Source organism: Pseudomyrmex gracilis, unplaced genomic scaffold, assembly GCF_002006095.1.
Source record: "Pseudomyrmex gracilis isolate BER0280 unplaced genomic scaffold, ASM200609v1 scaffold_12, whole genome shotgun sequence".
NCBI lineage: Eukaryota > Metazoa > Arthropoda > Insecta > Hymenoptera > Formicidae > Pseudomyrmex > Pseudomyrmex gracilis.
In genome coordinates this window covers 1,248,051-1,270,243 of record NW_018020596.1, presented here as the reverse complement: position 1 = coordinate 1,270,243, position 22,193 = coordinate 1,248,051, and the positions used below count along the sequence as shown (strand labels likewise).

The 22,193-nt window shown below is 35.3% G+C and overlaps 5 protein-coding genes across 12 annotated transcripts; 3 read left to right on the top strand and 2 right to left on the bottom strand.

Annotated features, from left to right (window-relative positions):
* Positions 1–124: 124 nt before the first annotated feature.
* LOC109863684 (acyl-CoA-binding protein homolog) lies at positions 125–3,452 on the top strand. Of its 2 annotated transcripts, none has more exons than XM_020444106.1 (3): positions 125–228; positions 2,833–2,947; positions 3,200–3,452. In XM_020444106.1, exons 1-3 carry the CDS (start codon positions 208–210, stop codon positions 3,331–3,333), a joined length of 270 nt encoding a protein of 89 aa, XP_020299695.1. In that variant the 5' UTR covers positions 125–207; the 3' UTR covers positions 3,334–3,452. The 2 variants fall into 2 exon arrangements, with proteins under 2 accessions (XP_020299695.1, XP_020299696.1); XM_020444107.1 differs by lacking the exon at positions 125–228 and adding an exon at positions 2,068–2,176.
* A 520-nt stretch (positions 3,453–3,972) lies between these two features.
* LOC109863760 (transcription termination factor 2) lies at positions 3,973–9,051 on the top strand. Of its 2 annotated transcripts, XM_020444282.1 has the most exons (13): positions 3,973–4,131; positions 4,223–4,426; positions 5,067–5,305; positions 5,419–5,643; positions 5,724–5,893; positions 6,021–6,603; positions 6,695–6,829; positions 6,933–7,150; positions 7,268–7,769; positions 7,896–8,257; positions 8,326–8,496; positions 8,575–8,774; positions 8,856–9,051. In XM_020444282.1, the coding sequence occupies exons 2-13, from the start codon at positions 4,239–4,241 to the stop codon at positions 9,001–9,003; spliced, it is 3,141 nt and encodes a 1,046-aa protein (XP_020299871.1). In that variant the 5' UTR covers positions 3,973–4,131; positions 4,223–4,238; the 3' UTR covers positions 9,004–9,051. The 2 variants fall into 2 exon arrangements, with proteins under 2 accessions (XP_020299871.1, XP_020299870.1); XM_020444281.1 differs by having other exon boundaries at positions 3,974–4,426.
* Positions 9,052–9,371: 320 nt separating this feature from the next.
* On the bottom strand, positions 9,372–17,602 carry LOC109863786 (cationic amino acid transporter 2). Of its 4 annotated transcripts, XM_020444337.1 has the most exons (13): positions 17,453–17,602; positions 17,249–17,368; positions 16,683–16,861; positions 13,187–13,430; positions 11,938–12,222; positions 11,620–11,724; positions 11,154–11,532; positions 10,886–11,025; positions 10,697–10,799; positions 10,389–10,537; positions 10,142–10,308; positions 9,725–9,833; positions 9,372–9,629 (listed from the first exon to the last, which is right to left on the bottom strand). In XM_020444337.1, exons 1-13 carry the CDS (start codon positions 17,502–17,504, stop codon positions 9,502–9,504), a joined length of 2,160 nt encoding a protein of 719 aa, XP_020299926.1. In that variant the 5' UTR covers positions 17,505–17,602; the 3' UTR covers positions 9,372–9,501. The 4 variants fall into 4 exon arrangements, with proteins under 4 accessions (XP_020299926.1, XP_020299923.1, XP_020299925.1 ...); XM_020444334.1 differs by lacking the exons at positions 16,683–16,861; positions 17,249–17,368; positions 17,453–17,602 and adding exons at positions 15,130–15,221; positions 15,356–15,577; XM_020444336.1 differs by lacking the exons at positions 16,683–16,861; positions 17,249–17,368; positions 17,453–17,602 and adding an exon at positions 15,356–15,577.
* Positions 17,603–17,783: 181 nt separating this feature from the next.
* Positions 17,784–19,555, top strand: LOC109863787 (GDP-D-glucose phosphorylase 1). 2 transcript variants are annotated; one of them, XM_020444338.1, is made up of 5 exons: positions 17,784–18,008; positions 18,070–18,350; positions 18,447–18,549; positions 18,638–18,944; positions 19,038–19,555. In XM_020444338.1, the coding sequence occupies exons 1-5, from the start codon at positions 17,802–17,804 to the stop codon at positions 19,154–19,156; spliced, it is 1,017 nt and encodes a 338-aa protein (XP_020299927.1). In that variant the 5' UTR covers positions 17,784–17,801; the 3' UTR covers positions 19,157–19,555. The 2 variants fall into 2 exon arrangements, with proteins under 2 accessions (XP_020299927.1, XP_020299928.1); XM_020444339.1 differs by having other exon boundaries at positions 18,638–18,844; positions 19,038–19,158.
* A 104-nt stretch (positions 19,556–19,659) lies between these two features.
* Positions 19,660–22,137, bottom strand: LOC109863788 (protein phosphatase 1 regulatory subunit 7). Of its 2 annotated transcripts, none has more exons than XM_020444341.1 (5): positions 21,594–22,137; positions 21,419–21,516; positions 21,001–21,197; positions 20,193–20,664; positions 19,660–20,098 (listed from the first exon to the last, which is right to left on the bottom strand). In XM_020444341.1, the coding sequence occupies exons 1-5, from the start codon at positions 21,604–21,606 to the stop codon at positions 19,883–19,885; spliced, it is 996 nt and encodes a 331-aa protein (XP_020299930.1). In that variant the 5' UTR covers positions 21,607–22,137; the 3' UTR covers positions 19,660–19,882. The 2 variants fall into 2 exon arrangements, with proteins under 2 accessions (XP_020299930.1, XP_020299929.1); XM_020444340.1 differs by having other exon boundaries at positions 21,419–21,519; positions 21,594–22,136.
* Positions 22,138–22,193: the final 56 nt, after the last annotated feature.

Here is a 22,193-nt window from a genome sequence, read left to right as displayed (position 1 = left end):
CACGTGTAATCGTGCGCATATTCCTAATCTCGTCGGGTTTCCTTCTTCTCGAGATTTTAAACACGACACGGTGAATCAGCACGCTCCCCACCAAGTCGATGTCCGGAGTCACAAACTGTCCGGAGACTCAGTAAACGTAGAATTTGTGATTAAGAACTAGCTGTCAGTAGACAGTCAGCTCGCACACGAAACGGATTCGCATTCAAAATGTCGACCGATATAGACAAGGTACATTGTTATATTATTAGAAAAAAAAAAGAAATTTAACGAAAAAATTGATATATAACTTTCAAGTCACAGAGAGTTTTTTTAAAACATGTCCAAATAAAATCTAAATAAAACTAATTGTCGAGCTATATCAATTCTGTCACAGAAAATTAAGTGAATAAAAAGAAGAAAAGATAATAAAAATTAAAAGATATTGTACAAACAATTATCTGTGATTCTGTGAAAATTAAAATTCCAAAATTTGCAGACTACATGCAAAAGTTTCAAAGTTTTTTTAAAATGTTAACGTATCTGGTGATGAGTGACATGAATAGTGATTGCTGCATTATCGCGTTGTGAGTTTAAAAACGTTGGCGTAAAGTTGCAGAAATATTTCATAGATCGACGTTATTGCGTCGATTGCAAACTAACGGTGTTCTCTACGGTTGATTCTAGAAAACCGGTGCACCGTGTTTTGTAGAAACTCCTCCTATATAGATTCTCATCGTGCGAGTCATTCTTCCCAAATACACTGACTTTAAAATTCATCAGGTTTTCTTTAACAGAAACGTCGAATGCTAATTTTATTTAAATTAAACGCTTATTTAAAAACTACTATTTATTTAAATTATAATCAACTGAAGATGTATGAGAATTTTTAGAAAAACACGTTTTTAAAAATAGTAAAATATATAAAAATATTTTACTATTAATAATATTTAATTTTTTTGTCGCTTACAAAAAAGAATATTTAATGTAGAAAGTTACTTTGAGATAAATTCATACGATTTTTTATGAAATTTTTACTCATGTTTAGGGACTTGGCTTGGTCGGTATAGCGGCTCTGAATCTGTACAATAACTTTAAATACAACGTATGTTATATACGTGTGTGTGTGTATGTATAAGTTTTTAATATTAATTATACAAGAGATTTCAAGGAAAAACTGTCGTTTTCTAAAAGTTGAGGAGAAATCATTTCGCGATCAGAAGTATCTTCAAGACATTACTCAGTGAAAATGGTATGAAATTTCAAAGGTTTCTTCTTTTAAATAACACTTTTTTAATGCGCAGTTCACAATCAAGGTTTATGAATACACATAAAAACGGCTTGAATATTTAGTATTTTTTTCCGGAATAAATTTTAAAGCGTTCAGGTATGCATCTAGTAAACAACATCAAATTCTTGCTTCTGTACATTATGAACAGACAGAGCAAAGTTCAGTTTTTATTATTAGTTTTTAATTATCACATAAATGTGTGTATGTGCACGTGAATATTAAAAGCGTTGTACAACCTACAAAAGTGACCGAGACTTGTGAGAAACATAAAATATTGTATGTCACTTTTTATAGTGTAAGTTAAAAATATTCTGTCACTTTTTATAGTGTAATTTAAAAATATTCTGTCACTTTTTATAGTGTAATTTAAAAATATTCTGTCACTAAATGAAAAATGACAATTTTCTATATTTTGTCATTAGATTTCTCCAAACTACAGCAATAAGTTAAGATATGTTATCTAATCAAATGTGCATATGCATTATCTAATCAAATGTACATATATAAATGTACACATATGGAAAGTTTAAATTTCAGTATTTTGTGTAATAACAAGTCAAAGCTATCTCATATCTTTATCAGTTGATTGTCTCAATTTATCTCTTATATAATTCTGCACTTGTTAATCACAAAGAAATGAGATCTTTCTTGCTTCTCTAGATCATGAGTATATATTCTTCTTTTTGTTAGTAACATCGTAATATGGTAATTTTAAAGAAAGAAACCCGTTCGCGAAGATTGCAATAATCAAAACAAGCAGAAAAAGATACTTAGTCCGACCCTGAATCGCGTGTTGCGATAAAAGTACTGTTGGGTGGGGATTTGCGCTTTTAACTTTGTACATACGTTCGATCGATGATCATCAGTGCTCACTAGTTTGTGCAACCAATCGCAATGTCTCTCGATCAGGTACTCTTTCATATAAATATCTTACGTTACCACACACGTATGTGCAAATTTCGATTATTCATACAATCCGCATTAATATATATATATATTTTTTTTCGCTTAGAAGCTGCATCGAGATAGGGCAGTGAATTTTAATTGAAGCGGAAATGAGCGGCAAAAATTGAGCGATGACAGCATACTAATTTTATCGGTCCCGTATATTCGTGCGATATTTAACGTGTATATGCATTTTCTCCAAGGAGAAATTTGGGACGGACGGTTTAATTATCACGTGATCGAGATGCCCTCGAGGAAAGTTTTGACGAGCGAGAATTGTTATTGTTGTTCGCCTTTTTGCGACCTGAAAAATTTTATCAATAAAAATTTCAAACTGGTTGATGCTTGATGATTATTCGATGATTATTTCTGTAGCTATAAATGTTTACGATTCGAGTGTGTGAGTTTGTTATTTTCACAAATTTGGAATTACTCATAATGCACAGTCATTCTCAATTCAAAGGGCAATCGCCATGTTACTTCATCACGATTATATATAAACACTTGCCGAAACATACACATGTTAGCTAATACTTCAAAAAAACTTTTGTATTATTTAAAATTGTTTAAACTTATCAAATAATATCGAAAGTTGTACATTTTTTTTTTTTTGTTTACAGCAATTTGAAGCAGCTGCTGAATCTGTGAAGGCGCTTACAAAACGCCCCACTGATGAAGAACTTTTAGAGCTTTATGCTTTGTTTAAACAAGCTACAGTTGGCGACAACAACACATGTAATAACACCCAAGTTCTTACGTATATATATTTTTTTTAATATAAAAATTTACCATATATAAGATAATAAAAAAATATAGATCCCATGATTAAATAAAAAAAAAAAAAAAAGATTTTGAATTTTTCTTCAGAACACGTTAGACAATAAATTTTGATTGTTATTGAAAATAGACAAATTAGGAAACTTGCCTTGTGTACATATTAGCAGTATGATTACGCACAACAGCAATGTACATCTCACAATATTTCAGCCAAGCCTGGCATGCTGGATTTCAAAGGAAAAGCAAAGTGGGAAGCCTGGAACAAGAAAAAGGGAACCTCGCAAGAAGCGGCAAAACAAAGCTATATCGAGTATGCTAACACACTGATCGAGAAGTACAAATAATTTCGTCATCGTTTTACGTTTCTATTGTTTACTTACCGGTTAAACACGGTGTTTTTTTGTTCTTGGATAATTTTGTTATTTGCTTACGCGTAAAATAAAAAATCGCAAATATTATGTAACTACGTTTCGACTCTATCTTACCCTTTCCTGAATGGTCAATCTTCCAAATGTAACACGATCGTAAAGGTCGAAGCCTTCCGGAAGTTAGGATGAAAATATATAAAAACATCTCACAGTTTGGTTTATATAGTAGAATTCCACTAATTTCGAACATCATAATCTCAACTTCCTCTTTGAACGAGTCTACAATCTACATACGCGTAATCGGTCATCTCTCCGCATCTCGCTGTTCCGATCAGACGTCAACTGTCAACTTCCAACCCAACCGTGATGTCAATTCGATCAATCGAATCAAAATTTCAAATTCTAAACGGTTTGATGCGAAACAGAAACGCATCGCGATTCTGTCGATAAATCTCGAGATTATCGACAGTTCTGAATTTAGCTTCTTACAGTTGGCAATCCGAGTTAGTACGCACTATCGCCACAGTATAGGTAAGAACAGTAGGTTCACTCTCCGCCATATTGTTGGTTGTGCGATTTGGTCATGCACGAGAGACAACTTTTAGTATAAGTTTTCGGAGAGTGAATATGAGAGTGAATACCTATACTGTGCTATCGCGCTATTGGTCGGTTTTAAATTCAAACACAACAGTTGATCCTGATCGGTGTGCGAGTTTGCACAGGTCAACAAGTTGAGATCCGAGACAAAAAACACTCAGCCAAGGAAGATATCTGGTGAACTCTCCTGCATCACGCTTCTGAATTATTCTGCGTTTTTGTGAATGTCACGAAAGTATCAGCAACCAGATTTTTCTGTGGTTTGAAGATTTAGAATATAAGGAATGGCGAAAACTTTTTCACGCAACTGGGCGACTTCCTCGCCGAGACATCAGGTGAACGAAGAATCCTTCGTCATCTCCGACAGCGATGAGGACGTCGTTGAAAAATCTGCCAAAGGATCCAAACGCAGCTCGGTGATCGACGAGAGCACCTACTACGACTCTAATGAAACAAATAGCACGTCGAGGACGTGAGTATTTACAGTTGAGATTGCTTGTCAAACATCTAGTTTAGACAACGTGATTCTTTGCGAAAAAAGTTTGTGAAAGTGTATTTGCAACAACATGTATCTCTTGTGACATTGGAAATTATGTGATTTATGAATTCACACAGCTTGTACCAGAGTTGAAATATTTTTACTTACATCAATGTTGCCAACCAATCTTGCAAATAATACACACTGAAGTGTAAAAGTACTTCTGATATTGTTTACATCAATAAAATATATATATTACATATTCTTTTTATAAATAAAGAACTAACAAGCACATTACACCTAACACATGTAATGTTTACTTTATTTGACTTGCTTATAAAACTGTTACAATATGATACCCATATAATTCTTTCTTTTTACTTACTGCATATGTTATATATATATATGTATAGAACAATGTTTTTTAATTTATTGACCAATGTAATTTATTATATTTTGTATATAAAATTTTATTCACTTCTTATATTTTTTTAGCAGTAGATTTTAAATAAACTTTATACTAGTAGAAAGACATTAATAAAAAGACCAGAAGTTTTTTTTATAAGTTATAAAATTTTGTTATAAAAACATCAACAAAAATAATTTTTTTGTAAATATATATTTACTTGCACAGAAATGATTCTTCAAATAAGACAGAATACTCTACAAATAAATCAGAAGAAGATACACCAGTTGCTCGTTTGACTAGAGCTGCTATTAAAAGTCACATAAAAAAATATAGATTAAAAGATTCTGATGATGATGATGATGATGATAGTGTAAATAAGAGCAATTATAGACACAAAAGTACAAAAGAGCTTCAAAATACCTTCAATAGTAATACCAGTGATTTTGGGGAAAACTATGATTCAGGTAAAAAATATGTTTTCTTGATAAAGCCTATCTTTATGTAATAAATAAAAACACTTTGATACTACTTGATACTGTGTGTCATGTAAATGTTATTTAATTTTGTTATTTCACAGATTCCCTAGTCTCATACTCACCAGTTTTTAAAAAAGGTCAAAAACGAAAAGATGTTTCTCACGACACTACCAGAGAAGACATAAAAGAATTAAAACCCAGTTCTACTAACATTTCTCTTAACGAGATGGATTTCAATGCTAATAGTTTATTAGAGGATAAAGTTAGCGATGATAAAATATCAAATATTACAAGTTCTGAACCTGTTACCATAGTACTTGATTCAGGTAGTTTTCTCTGTTCAATTGTTGAACATAAAGATTGATCTTCAAATAAGCAACTCGTTTTATTCTAATATTTTTTACAGATTTTTCCTCCGACGAAAACAGCAAGTCCGATTCAAAACTATCTTTTGGAAAACAAGGAACTGGTGGTAAAAACTTGGATTTAATTGAAGCGTCAGCGTTGCCCGAAAAAAACAAAGCCGATGCAATCGATGAATTAAGAAAGCTCAACGAGCAATTAACGAGAATAAAAGTAATCTAAAATTTTATCATTTTAACTTCCACTTATAAATCTATATAGTTTTATTTTAAGAAATTTGTGTTATTTCGTTCATATTTCCATGTAATTTAATGCTCAATGAGGCATGTAATATTTGTAGCTGCTGCTTGCCGAAGGAAATATCGATATGTTGCCTGACAAAGGCAAAAAATTACGTGAAAGTGAATATGAGCAAGAAGAAGAAATCGAGCGATTGAAGCTCAAATGGAATATTACTTTTCCGACGTCAAGTTTCGGTAGCAAAGAAAGTGAGGAGGATAAAAAATCATCTTACAAAAAATTTTCAGTAAAACATGAACCGTTGTTTAGTGATGATGATAAAATCACAATTAGTGACGATGATAAGTACATGAACAGTGATGATGATAAGTACACAGTTAGTGATGATGAAAACGATTACAAACCTGATAATTATTTGAATTTTGACGATATACCGATGAGGCCTACCACATCTCCCGAATTAAGAATACTTGGTAAGAAAGCGCAAGAAACAATGGATAAGGAGCTCGCTTTGACGGCCGAGCGATTGCAAGATTTACACGGATCGCTTAAGGCTTGTCCGTCAGAAAACACAAAGGCAGAAGATCCAAGAGGTTTAAAAGTACAATTGTTTTCATATCAAAGGCATGCTCTCGCGTGGCTTCTGTGGAGAGAACAGCAAAGACCGCCTGGTGGTGTTTTAGGTAAATATCTAAAACAAAAACATAATTTTAAATTGATGTTGGATTTTTTTTATCATTGAAAATATATTTCTTGGATGTCTTCGAATTACAGCTGACGACATGGGCTTGGGAAAGACAATTACTATGATATCCTTAATTCTGGCCTCTCTCGCCAAAAAAAATCTCAGCGATAAATACGACAGTGATGATGATAATGATGAAGCATGGAGTAATAGTAGATCTTTCCGTGCGTGTATATATTTATTATATATAAATGTCTGATAAGTAAAATATTTGTCATATCTATACACTTCAAATTAATTTACTAAAGTAGCTACCTCGATTTTCAGTTCCTAAAGGTGGTACCTTGATAGTATGTCCCGCGTCTTTAGTGAACCAGTGGGAGAACGAAGTGCGCAATAAGTGCAAACGCGGTGTGTTGTCCGTTCATATACATCATGGCACAAATCGAATGAACGCTCCCAGAACCTTGGCGAACAATGATATAGTCATAACGACATATAATATAGTATCCCGAGAACATAAATGTAACTCTACATTATTTAAGGTATTGTGGGATTTGAGATTATTTAGTAGCTGACTGAATGAGAACAAAAAGAAACCTTTAGGTTTTTTTACCCTTCTATTCTGTGACTTCGATTATAGATGCAAAATTTCTTTGCAGATCAAGTGGACCAGAGTGATACTTGATGAAGCTCATTACGTAAGGAATCACAAGAGTCAAATGGCCGAAGCGGTTTGCGGACTTGTAGCGTGTAAACGTTGGGCTCTAAGTGGCACACCTATACAGAACAAGGCAATGGACTTGTACTCCATCCTAAAGTTTCTCCAATGCTCGCCGTTTGACGATTTGCGCGTCTGGAAGCGTTGGGTAGACAACAAGAACGCCGCGGGCCAAACGAGATTGGCGACAGTTATGAAAACTTTGATGTTACGAAGAACTAAGGCGGAACTGATGGCAAAAGGCGTTATAGATTCCTTACCCGAAAAATTTTTCGAGGAGGTGTTGGTGCAACTCGATCCCCAAGAGAAATTGGTATACGAGAAGATTTTAGTTTACTCCCGTACTTTGTTCGCGCAGTTCTTGCACCAACGAGCGGAGAAGGCGCACATGATAAATTTGAACAGCGGAGTGTACGAAAGACCCTCCTTTGCTTTAAACTCAAGTAAGTCGAACACGTAATTTGCAAAAGGTATTACACGCTCTTATGTGAGAAAAAAACGAATCATTAAGATTTAACATTTTATGATGACGTAATAATTTCACGGTCGTTCTTGGTTTTCTTTTCAAGGTAAAAATACGCCATTCACAGAAGCTCAGAACAAATTGCTGGCGATGCACGCCGATGTAAAGACACACGAGATTTTGGTGCTCCTGTTGCGATTACGTCAAGTATGTTGTCATCCGGCATTGATCCATGCGATGCTCGATCAAGACGACGTAAAACAGAGTGGTTTAATGGATATGGGCAGTGTGGACTATGATTTATTGTTGCAAGTAAATAGAATGTCCATCAATGGACTTAATCGATCGTTCAGTCATTCATTCGATGAAAATGAAGAAGAAGAAGATATTGGCATCGACAAGAGAATAGTCGAAAATGTACTTACTCATGATAATCCGGTGTTTGATGACGATCGTATTAGTTCCAAGGTGAGTTAACGGTTGTACATTCGAAGAGATGATTTTATTTTTTATATTATAATTAATATTGTACACAGATGAGGGCTTTACTCGACTTGGTTAGAGATATTCTACAAAAAGGCGATGATAAACTCATCATAGTTTCACAATGGACTGGCCTGCTGGATGTTATAGCGTCGCATTTGCCTTCGATAAAAGGAGCTACGTTCGATAAATTCACCGGAGCTGTCGCTATTAAAAACCGACAAGTACGTTACGAACAATATTTCAATTTGGTACAATTGTTTTTATTCCATTGAAAAAATCAATTTTTTTTTTTTCTTCAGGGTATAATGGATGCCTTTAATGACCGACATTCCGGTCCAAGAGTCTTGTTGCTTTCGCTTACCGCTGGCGGTGTGGGATTGAACTTAACAGGTGCTAACCATTTGCTGTTATTCGATATTCACTGGAATCCACAGTTAGAGACACAGGCACAAGATAGAATTTATCGGTTCGGACAGACAAAGAACGTCCATATTTACAAGTCAGTATGGATTTCCGTGTGTACGCGTGTACATCTTTCGGATATTGAATTCATCATCGAGTGTTCTTTTTTTTTTTCCAGATTTATTTGCAGCAACACAATAGAAGAGCGGATAAAGGCGTTGCAGGAGTATAAACTTGAGATAGCGAAAAACGTTTTGAGCGGCGACAAGAGCCAATCTGCCACAAAGCTTACATTGAACGATCTCAAGTCATTGTTCGCGCTTTAATTTTTTTTTATCTCGTGTGATATAGATATATATAATTGAAGATATAATATTTATATATATTCTAGTTCATAATATTTCAGTTTTATAAAATTTATTTTATTTTTTTAAGTTACAAAAAAACTATAAACTATTGCAAGATTATTTTATAAAACTATTTTTAGATACATAGTTATATATATAATAGATGGCTCTTTCTTGTTTTACTTATTTTACTGAAATAACTTTGCAAAAATAATATCACATTAATTTTCTGTAAGCCATTTTTTTTTGTTCGCGTTTTTTTAAGTACTTCGTCATTCATAAATATTTATTTTTTGATTAAAAAGAATTACTACAAAAGATTAATTATTGTAATAAAAGAACAGAAATAAGAATTTTCAACCATGAATGTTATTATAAAATATCATTACAAAAATACATTTTATTAATAAAAAAAGCAAGTTAATAAATAAAATATAAAAAAGTGCTTTTTGTTACATAGATCGATATGTTAGATTATCATGTAATGTGAGTACAATCGTTGTTCTCCCATACGTTCTCCTTGGGATAGTCAGTCAATCTCAGCGACAATATCTTTTGTCGATTGTTACTGTGCGACACGCCATATAAGAAATATATGCATAAACCTGTAATAAAACACACAAGAAATATCACGATGTATGAACAATATTTTCACAAAAAAACTATCTATACATTTATCTCTTATATGAGATAAACTTACCGATTGCCATCCACACTGAGAAACGTACCCACGTCATTACATCCAACATTAACATGAGATAAATGTTGATGAGTATACTAAGGGCTGGTAAGAATGGCACCAGAGGAACCTGACAGAAGGCGGTATGACAAATTTGAACAGTGCGCGCTAATCGCATCATTGGTTTAACTTTTACATATTTTATATCTTTTTTATATTATTATTTACGAAAAGTAGAACAGTTGTAACATCAATCTATGATAAGACCAAGATTAATTGCAAGTGATAATATATACGTACGTGATTCACACGAGTATGCAATAAACAAAGAGATAAGCGACTCTTGAATTCACGAATTGGGTTAACGCAATGAAATATTAGCATATTGTAAAAAACAAATTTATGCAAATTTTAAAAATATGTATATATAAATCATACCGAGAATGTAAGTTTTTTTCCAGAATTTGGTTGAAAATAGATGAAACAAAGAGTAGCCACAAGTGCGACAGACAGAATGACAAGAGGCACCACGTAGGTTGCTTGTCCGGCGGCGATTTCTTCCACGTTCAATGCCAACAGAAAGGCGATGCATATACAAAGAATAACTAGAAAATATAATTCAGCAATGTGTTCGTTAAATAACAATAACAACAAATAAAGAGATTAATAACAATGAATCTCTCACCGTAACAAAATACGAGCAACGTAACGATCTGAGCTGTGAGTTTCGTCGAGTGATTCAATTTGTTTGCATTTACTAGTTGCTTCATGACAAACAAAAAGGTTCTTGGATCGCGGTCACCTTTCTTCTCGTATGCTTCGCTTTCTTCATACCTTCAAAGAGACGAGAGAGAAATCTATTCGTTATTTTGTGTTAACTTGAAATAAACAGAGAGTCATATCGTCTGTTTTTTTTCAATGTTCAATTTTTTGAATACGTATTTTGGTCAATATGTATCAAGGTTGTGACAATAATGAATTCAAATTTCTTACCGTAGAATAAGTACGCAACACGCTACGATTGAATACGCCAACAGTGTACCGATGCTCATCATGTTTACCAGTTGTGTAAGTTCGAAAATTGCCGCTAGTATGCCTGCAATGTGTCGTTGAACGATTACATTGGTAATTAGCTGTACAAAAAAAAAAAAAAAAAAAAAAATGACGTGCGTGTTGACAGACCTGTAAGAAGTCCAGAAGAAAGTGTGCCTATGAGAGGAGTTTGAAATCGTGAGCTTATTTTTCCCATCCACTTGAAGATCAACCCATCAGAAGCCATGGCGTAGATTACTCGTGGCAGCGGAAACATCGCACCTAACAAGCTGAAACATAATTGTACGTGCAAGATTGATATGCAACTTTAGTTTTGTGTAACAAAAATTGTGCGTTTGTTTTTTGTTTAGCCTGATGTAATGAAAAGAGAGAGAGAGAGAGAAAAAAAAAGTATTACCTGGAACAAAGACCGCAAATCGCACCGATCGACACAAGCCACTTAGCCCAGTTCCATCCTATCATATCGAACATGTACGGGAACGGTGCGTCGGGATCTTGGTCGTAATATGGTAGGACGGTGGTGAGAATGATCGAGACGCCAAAGTAGGCCAAAAAGACGATCGTCAGGGACGCGACGATCGCTATGGGAATAGATCGCTGCGGATTCTTAGCTTCCTCTCCCGTTGTGGCCACGCAGTCAAAGCCGATGAATCCGTAGAAGCATGTGGCCGCGCCGGTTATAACACCCCTTATCCCGTAAGGCATAAACCCGCCGTTTCCGTTCGGACAGTCGGTTTCAGTGCAAGAGGGATTCAAATTCCAGTTGCCGGTATTAGCTGCAAATATCACACAACGTGATTACACGTTTGAACGTAATCACTTTATTTATACGTGGAAGAAAGAACTCGGGAATGTGCGTTTACCTTTGACGGAACCGGCAATTATAACGAAGAGCACGACGAAGAGATTCACCATGGTGAAGAAGTTGTTCGCCAACGAAGATTCCTTAGCTCCGAAGGCGAGCGCGGCTGAAAAGAAAATTGCAAATTGCATCAGCCGCTTTTATGTCGCGCAATTATGTAACGGCCTATATATATATATATATAATAATAGAATTCACGCGCCGGTTTTGTCGTAAGGGACACGCACGTACACGTGTTTCGCTCAAAAATTTCTCGGAGATCTTCAAGATCGTTTAATCAGATCTCACCTAATCCGGCCGGATGAATCTTTCTTGATACCTGAAAATAACAGCGTGACGCCAAACGCAAAGAAGTCTGGATACGACGACAGATGTGTGACATCTATGGGTGCAGCCGACTCGAAGGCGCTCCTCATGCTGTTGTTGAAGAGCGCATCGACATACGTGCTGAGACCACGCACCACACTGGCCGAGCCGATCACGTATTCCAGAATCAATGTCCAGCCGATGAGAAATGCCACGAATTCGCCCATCGTTACGTAGCTGTAAACGTATGCCGATCCGGCACGCGGCACTCGGGCGCCGAACTCGGCATAACAAAGTCCTACGAAGAAGAAACACAACAACACTTCGTCTATCTCTTTTCAAATAATTAATACAGACGCAACGACTAATTTGAATATGAATCCAACAAGATATGATTTTTTAACAAATCGCTGACCTCGCAACAATTTCAAGTTTTCAATCATTTGTATAGGAATGTCACTTTTTGATATACGCGCGAAATTATTATGTAAGAATTCGATATTTCTCGGTGCAAAACTTACTTGCCGAACACGTGCAAGGTGTACGTTATCGCAATAATAAGTTTATCAATTAACTTGCGTAATTTTTGAATATCATCTCGTTGAGGAATTCCGAGGCCAGACGTAATAAATCTTCAAGAGTTTAATCTCGATTGCTGTAACGATATACCTACCACGCGGATTGGATATCGTTTTCTGTCAACATGCGTTGATCGCAGAGTGTGAAATTCGCTCGAACAGCAAAAATCTCCGCGTGCGGAAAATAAGAATCCGTTTATACTCGTCTTACGCAGTTATTTGAGTTTTTCTCGTTTCATCGAGCTGGTTTTATAAGACGCGATTAAAAACTAACGCGTGAAATACATTGACGCGATCGGAGACTCTGTTGTAACAAGAGGAGTAAAACGATGACGTGACCGGTTCGTTGATCACGCGGTTTCAGTGCAAGGGCTGCGAACTCGGAGTTCATTCGCGTAACACTTTACGATTTTTGCCGGACCGGTCTCTTTATCCGATAATAGAGATTGCGTGTGTATCTATCTAGTATAATCAGCATTAGCTGATTATATTACAGTTCGGATTCCATTTAAAACCGTAGGTCAGACCCACTGAAAAACTTGAAACTCTTAAAAGTAGATATATAGGAGATTTGTTGGAGATTAAGAATTATTAGTTGGAAATTAAGAATACATTAAGAATTCAATCAAACGATCGTTCATCAAATTGTATGTTCATAGATCATTTATATATCGATGTAATTACCTGCGAACATTGATGCTGCTGCTGCAATAGCGAATGAGATGATTACGGCTGGACCGGCGGTAAACTTTGCAACGGTTCCCGCGAGTACGTACACACCCACTCCCAGAGTGGAACCGATTCCTAAAGCTGTGAGGTCGAGGGTGGACAAAACCCTCGCTAATTTCGAGTCCTGTGAGACATCGACCACTTTTTTGCGACTGAACACATCGTACATGCTACGCAAACTCCACTTCATTTTGTACAACTGAAAGATGACGTATGTGAAATTGCGACGATTTAAATAAATAAAACATCGAAAACATCGCGAAAGACGTGTCAGAGAGATATTTTTTATCATTGGAAAGAAATTTCTCAAAATTTTTTTATAAAATAGCTTGAAAAGTCAGTTCGAAATGAGAATCGAGAAAAAGAGAAGATTGAAAAAAAGTAATTGAAGAATTAAAGGAACACGCGTTAGAGTCACACCGTTGGAACGTCATCGCAATAATTAACTTAGAAATAGCAATGATCAATAATAAATAATTTCGCAAATTATACCTTACAGATGTTTTTTTTTTTTTCCAGCAAGAAGTTTCATAAACGCGTAAGATCCGCTCCGATATGCAAGAGCCTACTTAGAGACGTAAGAACGTTTTGAAAAGCAATTAGATGACTTACCATAACGAGTTTACTTAAAGCGCAATCCATTTTTCCGCAGAACAATAACAAAAAAAAAACGTAGTTACAAAAGACCTGTTTCGTTTTAACGGTCGGCGCGCGACTGAAGACGCTCTACCAATTGAAACGCCTTTATATAAATCAGCGACGTGCCATGCATCGGGCGCTTTTTCTGGTTTGCTCAATTGGTCGAATTGACTCGCTGTTAGCGGAACAACGACGACGCGTCTACAAATCTCTCCCCTACGCGTTTATTATTGCGATTGATCGACACTTCAACGCGAACGTCATCATTCCTTTTTTTTTTTTTCCTCTTATTGTTTGTATTTAATTTTCGAACATCGGATTAGACGATTTTCTAAATCTAAACCGCGAGTGTGATCGAATTTTACCGCCAGATTGCATCATACCGGAATCCGTGTGTTTTTCGACTTGTTGGAACTCGAAAGAAGTTTCGATTCGGAAACAAGATTTCGGCGTTCGTACACTCGAATTCTTAATATTTAAGATCGTCTGAATAATACCAGTTGCGACTCCGTGAATTATCACATATTTGTTTCGAGGAAATGATAATAGAATCTAATCGAATAGAATTTAATCGTAATAGAATCTAATCTCGAGTTCAGACTACTTTTGAAATTGTCAAGCATTCGCAACGACATATTTACTTTAGCGTTGTTCGATCTTGTGTTCAAGATCACTTTGTTCTGAGAGTTGACGGTCGATCGTTTGTCTTATTGACTACGGATTTAGGGTATTTGAAGACGAACTTAGACGAAACAAGATCCTACGTTTTTCTTGAGTTTGTACATTGGCACGTAATACAAACATAACGCGATTGTCGTTATAAAATATAATATTAGAAATATTTATCACGCACGGTATAATATCTCATCACGTTGTTCTGTCAAGTGCGCTTCATTATTATAAGTGCGCGTACTTGCGCATTATAAGAACAAAACACGAAAGTCTTTGTAAAATTCAACAGTCGCGCTCAGCAGAACAAATTTCACACGCGTTTACCATTTTCTGCTGAACGTACTGAAGTTAAAACCTCAATTGCAACACAATTGAAAATGTCACAAATCGTACAATTGAAGATATCACAAACCGTTTTTATTTTTTTTTGGCTGAAAACACAAACAACGAAAAATTCACAATGCCGTCTTTGAGAAATTCATTTCATCACGACTAAATGTAATATAGACTTTTTTAATATTCAAAGAAGAGATAAGTGACGTGAAGAATAATAAAAGCGTTATACAATCTTATAAAAATTACATTACCTTCTTCCAAACTATCTTTTGACTGTAAAAATTTCACCGGTGCAAACACTTCAATGACAATGAATGATGCGAGAGAGAAAATTCGTTTCACTCTACGGTAAAAAAAACACATTTTAATCAAAATATAAATTTTTCAAATATATACGTTTTCGAATCAGTTGCCGTTACGACTCGCAAAGTCATGTTTCTCACGCGCTTGATAACAACAGACACAGCGCATACGTACCTTCGGATTGAAGTAGCGACGTAGCTTTTTTTTTTTTTTCTTTTTCAGTTATGCGCGAAATCGTTTTTTTTACCGTAATTGACTTGACTTTTTAATGACTCTGCCGTAATTACCGCTGTCGCACTTAAACCCGACTGACAATTCTAACAAAAGACACGGCGGTGCCTCGCATTAAGTTTACGCGCAATGATGACGCGTCGACGCGCCGCGCGCAATCCGAGGATTGTGTTTTCACGGATATAACTATTTTCTGTGTTTATCTACATAGATATCGGAGTTAAGAGGATTACGCATGATAATAGAAGATACGTCAATGTTCTCCCTCTCCTCTGTTCTCTTCTTTTTCTCTCTCTCTCTCTCTGTCTGTCTGTCTCTCTTCATTGTGCAAGTTTAATTTCAGAGAAAAAAAAATGTTATATCTTTATTACGAAATGAAGAATATTTGTGTGTGTGTGTGGGTGGAAAGCACTTTTGGCCAGAAAGATCACTTTTTAACACGGCATTATTCTGGATACAATACTTTTATTTTTCACAATGTGCTTACTCCTTTGCTCATTTCAGATGCAATATATAAATTTAATTGCAAAAAAGTGGACGGATATATATTACATGTTATTTGTACGTAACAAATGCGAGATTATTCGTAAAATATATATATAATAGTATATACAATATACGGAGTATATATATTGAGAATTATATCGAGAGAGTATTACTCTCAAAAATGGACGGATTAAATATCATATTAAAATATAGATTTAAACTTGTAAATAAACATTTGCGGAATAATTAATAACATTGAGTGTAAAAACGCATACATCTAAATAAAAACAAATATATCTTGACGTAAGTTAACGTTAGAATTATTATAAATTATTGCAAGTACTTAAAATATCTTTTGACACTAAAGTGTAACAGAAAAAAAAAAGAAAATCAGTATATTCAAAAACCTATATAAAAAAGTTATAAAAGTGTAAAACCTCAAGGCTAATTGCCTCTGTATAAGTATGTGAAATTTTGTAATTATTGTTAGTGAGCTAAAAATAACTCTATACAAAAATTCAGTCTGCAGTACTGAGATTACTCGCCAGTTGACTAGAACGTCAACTAATATTACCGATCTCTGAAGTGTCTCTCTGTGCAGAATTTTATCATCATAAAACCTTGAATATTCCCAATAATGAAACGAGAATCGTTGCAGCGGTGATTGCACTGTGCGATTTTGTTTTTTCTCCAGCAGACTGAAAAACAAAATTTGTTTAAATAGCAACATTGCGTTCCTTTTATCAAAATTGAGCAAATCTTTCCTTTGCAACAGCATACTTACAATAACATAAAAATTACATCTGTCCCCTTGGCAGCAAGAAGAACACTTCCAATCCTGATACCAGATGTAATGGCAATCGGACATGCCAACCCGTTCCATTCTTTCGCACTCTTTCTTGGTGGCGCACCTTTTAGAAACGTAAAACTGTTTTTTGGCACCCTGGGACCAGTACGGTGTACCTACATAATAACAGTGTTACGTTATACGTTTGAATTTGACATTGCATTCTTTGAATGATCTTGACCAAGTTAGATAAGATTCTTTGCAACTTTTTGCTTTCGACTATCTTCACAGTTTAAAAAAAATGATTCTCACGGACTTCAAAACAAAGCAGCTCTCTTCTCACGTTTTGTTATCTATATTGATTTCATACTGATTATGCATTTCTTTATCGTTCAACAGATAGCGATTAAACGATAATTGCTGATCGATTTCAATTGCGATAGAGCTGGTGAATAATCTTGCTCTAGATAGAAATTTATACGTAAAGCGCGGAATTGTTTATTACATATAACCTCAAAAAACAACCCGAGAGTTCGACTATTAATACACACAAGATCACTTACTGCCCCATCTGATATCCGTGAGACAGGAGTCTTGTTCCGGATCGCAGGTTTTTATGGTGTTCAGACATTTGTCCTGATTACCTTCCTGATCCCTGCAAACGTAACACTCCAGGGCGTGGCCTAGATGAAAAATAACACGTCATGTGAAATAATAAAAGTGATTCAGTGACAGAAAGAGAAGACGATTTGAACGTCGTTATTTACCGAGTGATATGCAGGAGATAACGAAGAACGCGAAAGTTGCGAAACTTTGCATCTTGACGAGATAACGCGGTCACAAATTGTCGCGAAACACAACAATTGACAACAATCAAGACGCGGTTTGCCGTCATCGGAGTGAAGTTGGTGGCGCGATCGTGACGCCATCTCTCTCTCCTCTCTCTCTTTCTCTCATCCGAGAATCATATGTGGTCGATGATCGATCTGATTCGGTCGATTGTATTGTAGTCATTTAACTACTGTCAGGTGACCACGTGAATTGACTGATGCAATTGTACACACACTCTCTCAATTCCATAAGAACTATAAAACCAGTAAGACCTTTTTTATCAATATGATTTCACAAAACGAAATTCCTACATTTCGTTACAATACGGAAAATTTTCATTTTATCGTCAAATCGAACGTGGAAAATGATTCCGCGTTTGACAGCATTCTGCAACGAGCGTGGAAGCAGGCCGAAAAAGTCGGAGCATTCCGCTACAACTTGAATATAAGGAGCAGCAAAACATTGAGAGGAAGATATAGATTTTTAGCACAAGTATGTATGAGATCTTCTCTTAATTGCGATAACGTTTTTTTGTACGTAATAACGTTTTTAGTTCAATCCAGAAAGAGGACATTGCAGACGTGCGCCAGAATCGATCACATTTATGCGACAACCATTTGATCCCGCACGTTTCAATTTCACCAAATTATCTCAAAAGGAGATATTATTTGACGTGGGCAATGGCGACTTGAACGACGTAGTTGCGATTAATTCCAGTCCTTTGGAATCAGGACACTGTTTGCTTCTTTCAGAACGCTTGAAATGTTTGCCGCAAGTCATGACAGAATACAGTCTTCTCAAAGCAGTAGAACTGTGTCTCTTGAGTTCTTCATGGTAACTACAATGTTGTGTATTACAATGGAAACAAACTTTCTCAAAACACACAATACATAATCCTCAGTTTTGATTTTTTTCTAATTTCTTTTTTAGGTCTTTGAGGATTGTCTTCAATAGTTTGTGCGCTTTTGCATCTGTTAATCATTTGCACTGGCACTTGTACTATTTGAGATACGAAATGCTTCTAGAATATATTGTAGATAATACATCACAAATTTGTAATTTATATACAGTAGCCTATTGTTATGAACACATTTGTGAAATATGAATGTATTTTGTTGCAGAATATTTGTGATTATATAAAAGGCGTACACTTATTGGTGGATTATCCGGCAAAAGGATTTTGTCTCAAGTTGTCTGATTTTAAAGATATCACAGACTTTGTATCTCGAGCAATCTGTTTAGTCAATTATTTACAATCACGTGAAATACCACACAATACATGCATTACACGCGCCAAATCGAAGCCTGGTGACGAATTGTACGACGACGTACGTATTTACATCTGGGCTAGAAAACCATCTGGTTCCAAAAATACAATTTCATATTATCCTGCAGTATGTGAATTTCTTGGACATTTGTCGATCAGAGGTACATATACAAACACACATATACACGTACACCACATATACTTATAAGATAAAATTATATATAAATTTGATAAAATTATATATAAATTTGTAGATGAAGATCCGTACAATAATTTGACCGAAGACGGCGTTGTTAACGATCTTAATGAGGCTACGGAAGAATATTTTTTATTAATGAAAAACGAGCTCAAATCTGTTTTGAACCAACCATAAAGAAAAACTACATTATTAGTTATTTTGCACAGATGAAATATATATATGTAATACAGTATATCAAAGGGAAAATAGCGATTCTTTGTAGGTAAGAAACGTAACAAGTAACTACACCTCAAGTATAATTACAAATTCTTTTTGCTCCTGTGATTAGACAACATTGTACATTTTGCTTGGTTTGTTTGTTTATTTTTGCACGTATTAAATCGCGTGGAAAGACAATATCGGGCCATTTGATTCGCGAGCTTGAATATTTCGTCATTTCCACATTCACAAATTTGTTGTTTGTCAAATCAAGCAATATTGACAGTACACAGCAGAAGACAATAATTTATTTACTCGTTTTAAACGATATTTTATATAAGTATATGATAATTACATTTATAACAAAAACCATTAGTGTATATATATAAGTCAATAAAATAGCATTACTATGAAATATATATAATCTCATTTGCGTTACATATGTAACATTTAATCACCAAATGTGACTGTAAGAAAGATTTTTTTTTTGTTTAAATATATATATATATATAACCAGAATATACTTTCCTTAAATATCAATATTGATTTTTTGCACACGTGTGTTTTTTTTTTTTTGTGAGGAGCAGTTCGAAGTGCACGCTATTACAGACTAGGAAGCACAGAAATATAGATAATTGTTTTGGATTTATTTGGAGTGGAATTGCTTTTGTGATTTATCTCGTGATAACGCAAACGGTTTTTTTAATCGCTGCTGAAATTATGAAAGATTTCTTGAGCCATCATCCTCTTGCAAAGAGTCGCGTCTAACTGCTGGAGCCACGGTAGTAATAACATGATCTTTCTTCTGTAACTCGGATCCTTCGCGATAGGATTTTGCTCCAGATACACGGTCTGCAATTTCTTGTTTGACGTTAAGTTCTCCAATGTGGAGAAATCTTCGATTTCGTTATTGTTCATCTGAAAAATGAATGTTAAAATGACGCGATATAAACACAACGTGGTAACTCAGTATATCGGAAAAAAGATATTTATATATCAATCTTTTTCTCACCCAGAACTCTTCGAGATTTTCCAGATGATTCAAATTTTGTATCTTCTTAATTTTATTATGAGCCAGATCTAACGTCGTTAGCTCCGGGCAATTGTCCATACCCTCTATGCAAGTAATACCGTTTTCGGACAAATACAATTGATCCAATTTCCTCAACTCTTCGATATTCTCGATCTTCGAGATCCGATTACTCTGTAGACTCAGCAACGTGAGATTCTCCAGACTTTCCAAATTTTGAATTTTTGAGATCTTATTCTTGCCGAGATACAAATTGGTCAAGTTCTTAAGACCGTCCAAATTCTCAATTTCCCGTATTTTGTTATCGCCTAATTCTAATGTCGTGAGGTTCGACAAATGCGCGATATTCTCGATTTTCGTGATCTTGTTTGACGATAAAAATAATTTCTGCAGATTCAACAAATTGTCCAACCCCTCTATCTTCTTGATACGATTGAACGACAAATCCAAGAGCCTATAGAAGTTATTAATATTAGAAACGGTGTTACACAACGTGAGTAAACATTTACTGGAGCTCAACAGATTCGATTGTACATTCAAAATATTCGAACAGTTTGAAGCAGAAATAGTTAAACTGGCGCACTTCGGACAATTAATTAAACAAACGAAGATAGAACTTTCCAGTTCGAATAGTTTGAGAGATTCGAACAATTGAACGTTCGAGCTTGAGAATTTTTGAGCAATTCGATTACTTCGAGCGTCAAAAATGTCCGAGCACTAAATTATTCACAGAAACCAATTACATCTGTGAAAAAATTCGTAATATAAATTATAATAACAAATAACATACTCTAAATTCACAAGAGCATCCAGATTTTCTATAGTAATAATCTGATTATCTCTTAATTCTAATTCCACCAGAGTGACAAGCGTATCGAGATTTTCTATCTTTTTTATCAGATTCCATGTGAAACATAATCTCCGAATTTGTGTTAACGGTTCTAGATTTTCTAGCTTGGATAATCTCGAGTGGTTGAAATCTAATTCCTGAAACACATCGATATTTCACACCAATCTCGTTAATAACGAGTTTATAACAAACGAGTTTACAACATTATTAACAAACTTAATATATTTCTAAAAAAAAAAAAAAGAAACTAAAAAATTCACACAGTATCGACAACAATTTCAATTTGATCGAAATATTTGAAGATTCAGATAATTAAAAATGAAAAAAAAAAACAAAAGACAAAACAAGTCGCACAAACTTCGCTACTAGGATCTATGATCATTATTTTCTCAGGTTCCTCGGATTCTTCTTCCTTGTTTTCAACCTCCATATCGACGGAGCCCTCGCTCTTATCCTCTTCTGAAACAATCATCAAAACAATTAACGTTGATCGCGCATATGAATCTTAAAACGTCATCACTCCGAGATCCTACCATGATTAGCCATTATCACAGTATCTCTTGTGTGTACGATGAAAAGTTGTGCGCTTTGTGTTTTTGGTGTGACTTCTGGATTCTCGTCACGTATGATTGTTCATGTACCGGTTACTGGCACACAAAGCGTTGTGTCGGACAACGCAATTGACAAACGTTTTGCGAATTACTATTAATTAAAATCACGCGCAAACGACAGCGAACGTTAATTCGCGCGCATCGTTCTTTCATGTATAAAATCGCGCGATTTATTAACCGATTGCGTGCGCGTATCTCTTTGATAACGCGTGACGATTCGCACAAACACACACACACACACACTTGGTGAAAACACCGAATAGAGCACTTTGCGGTAAAAAACTAACGGAAGATTAGGATTAACGACGGACGGTCTTGACTTCTCTCGATATCTTCGTTAATTACATTAACGATCACGGATAGATCGTATTACGTATCTCACTGCGCTTGTCAGTAGTGCATTCGCGCGGCTAATGCAAGAGCGTCCGTTGGTTCGGGCGCGTACTTATGTGCGTCTCTTGCGCGTCTCTTTATTGACCTTTAAGCGTCTTCTCTCCGCCTTAAGTCCCGTTTGTCGAACGG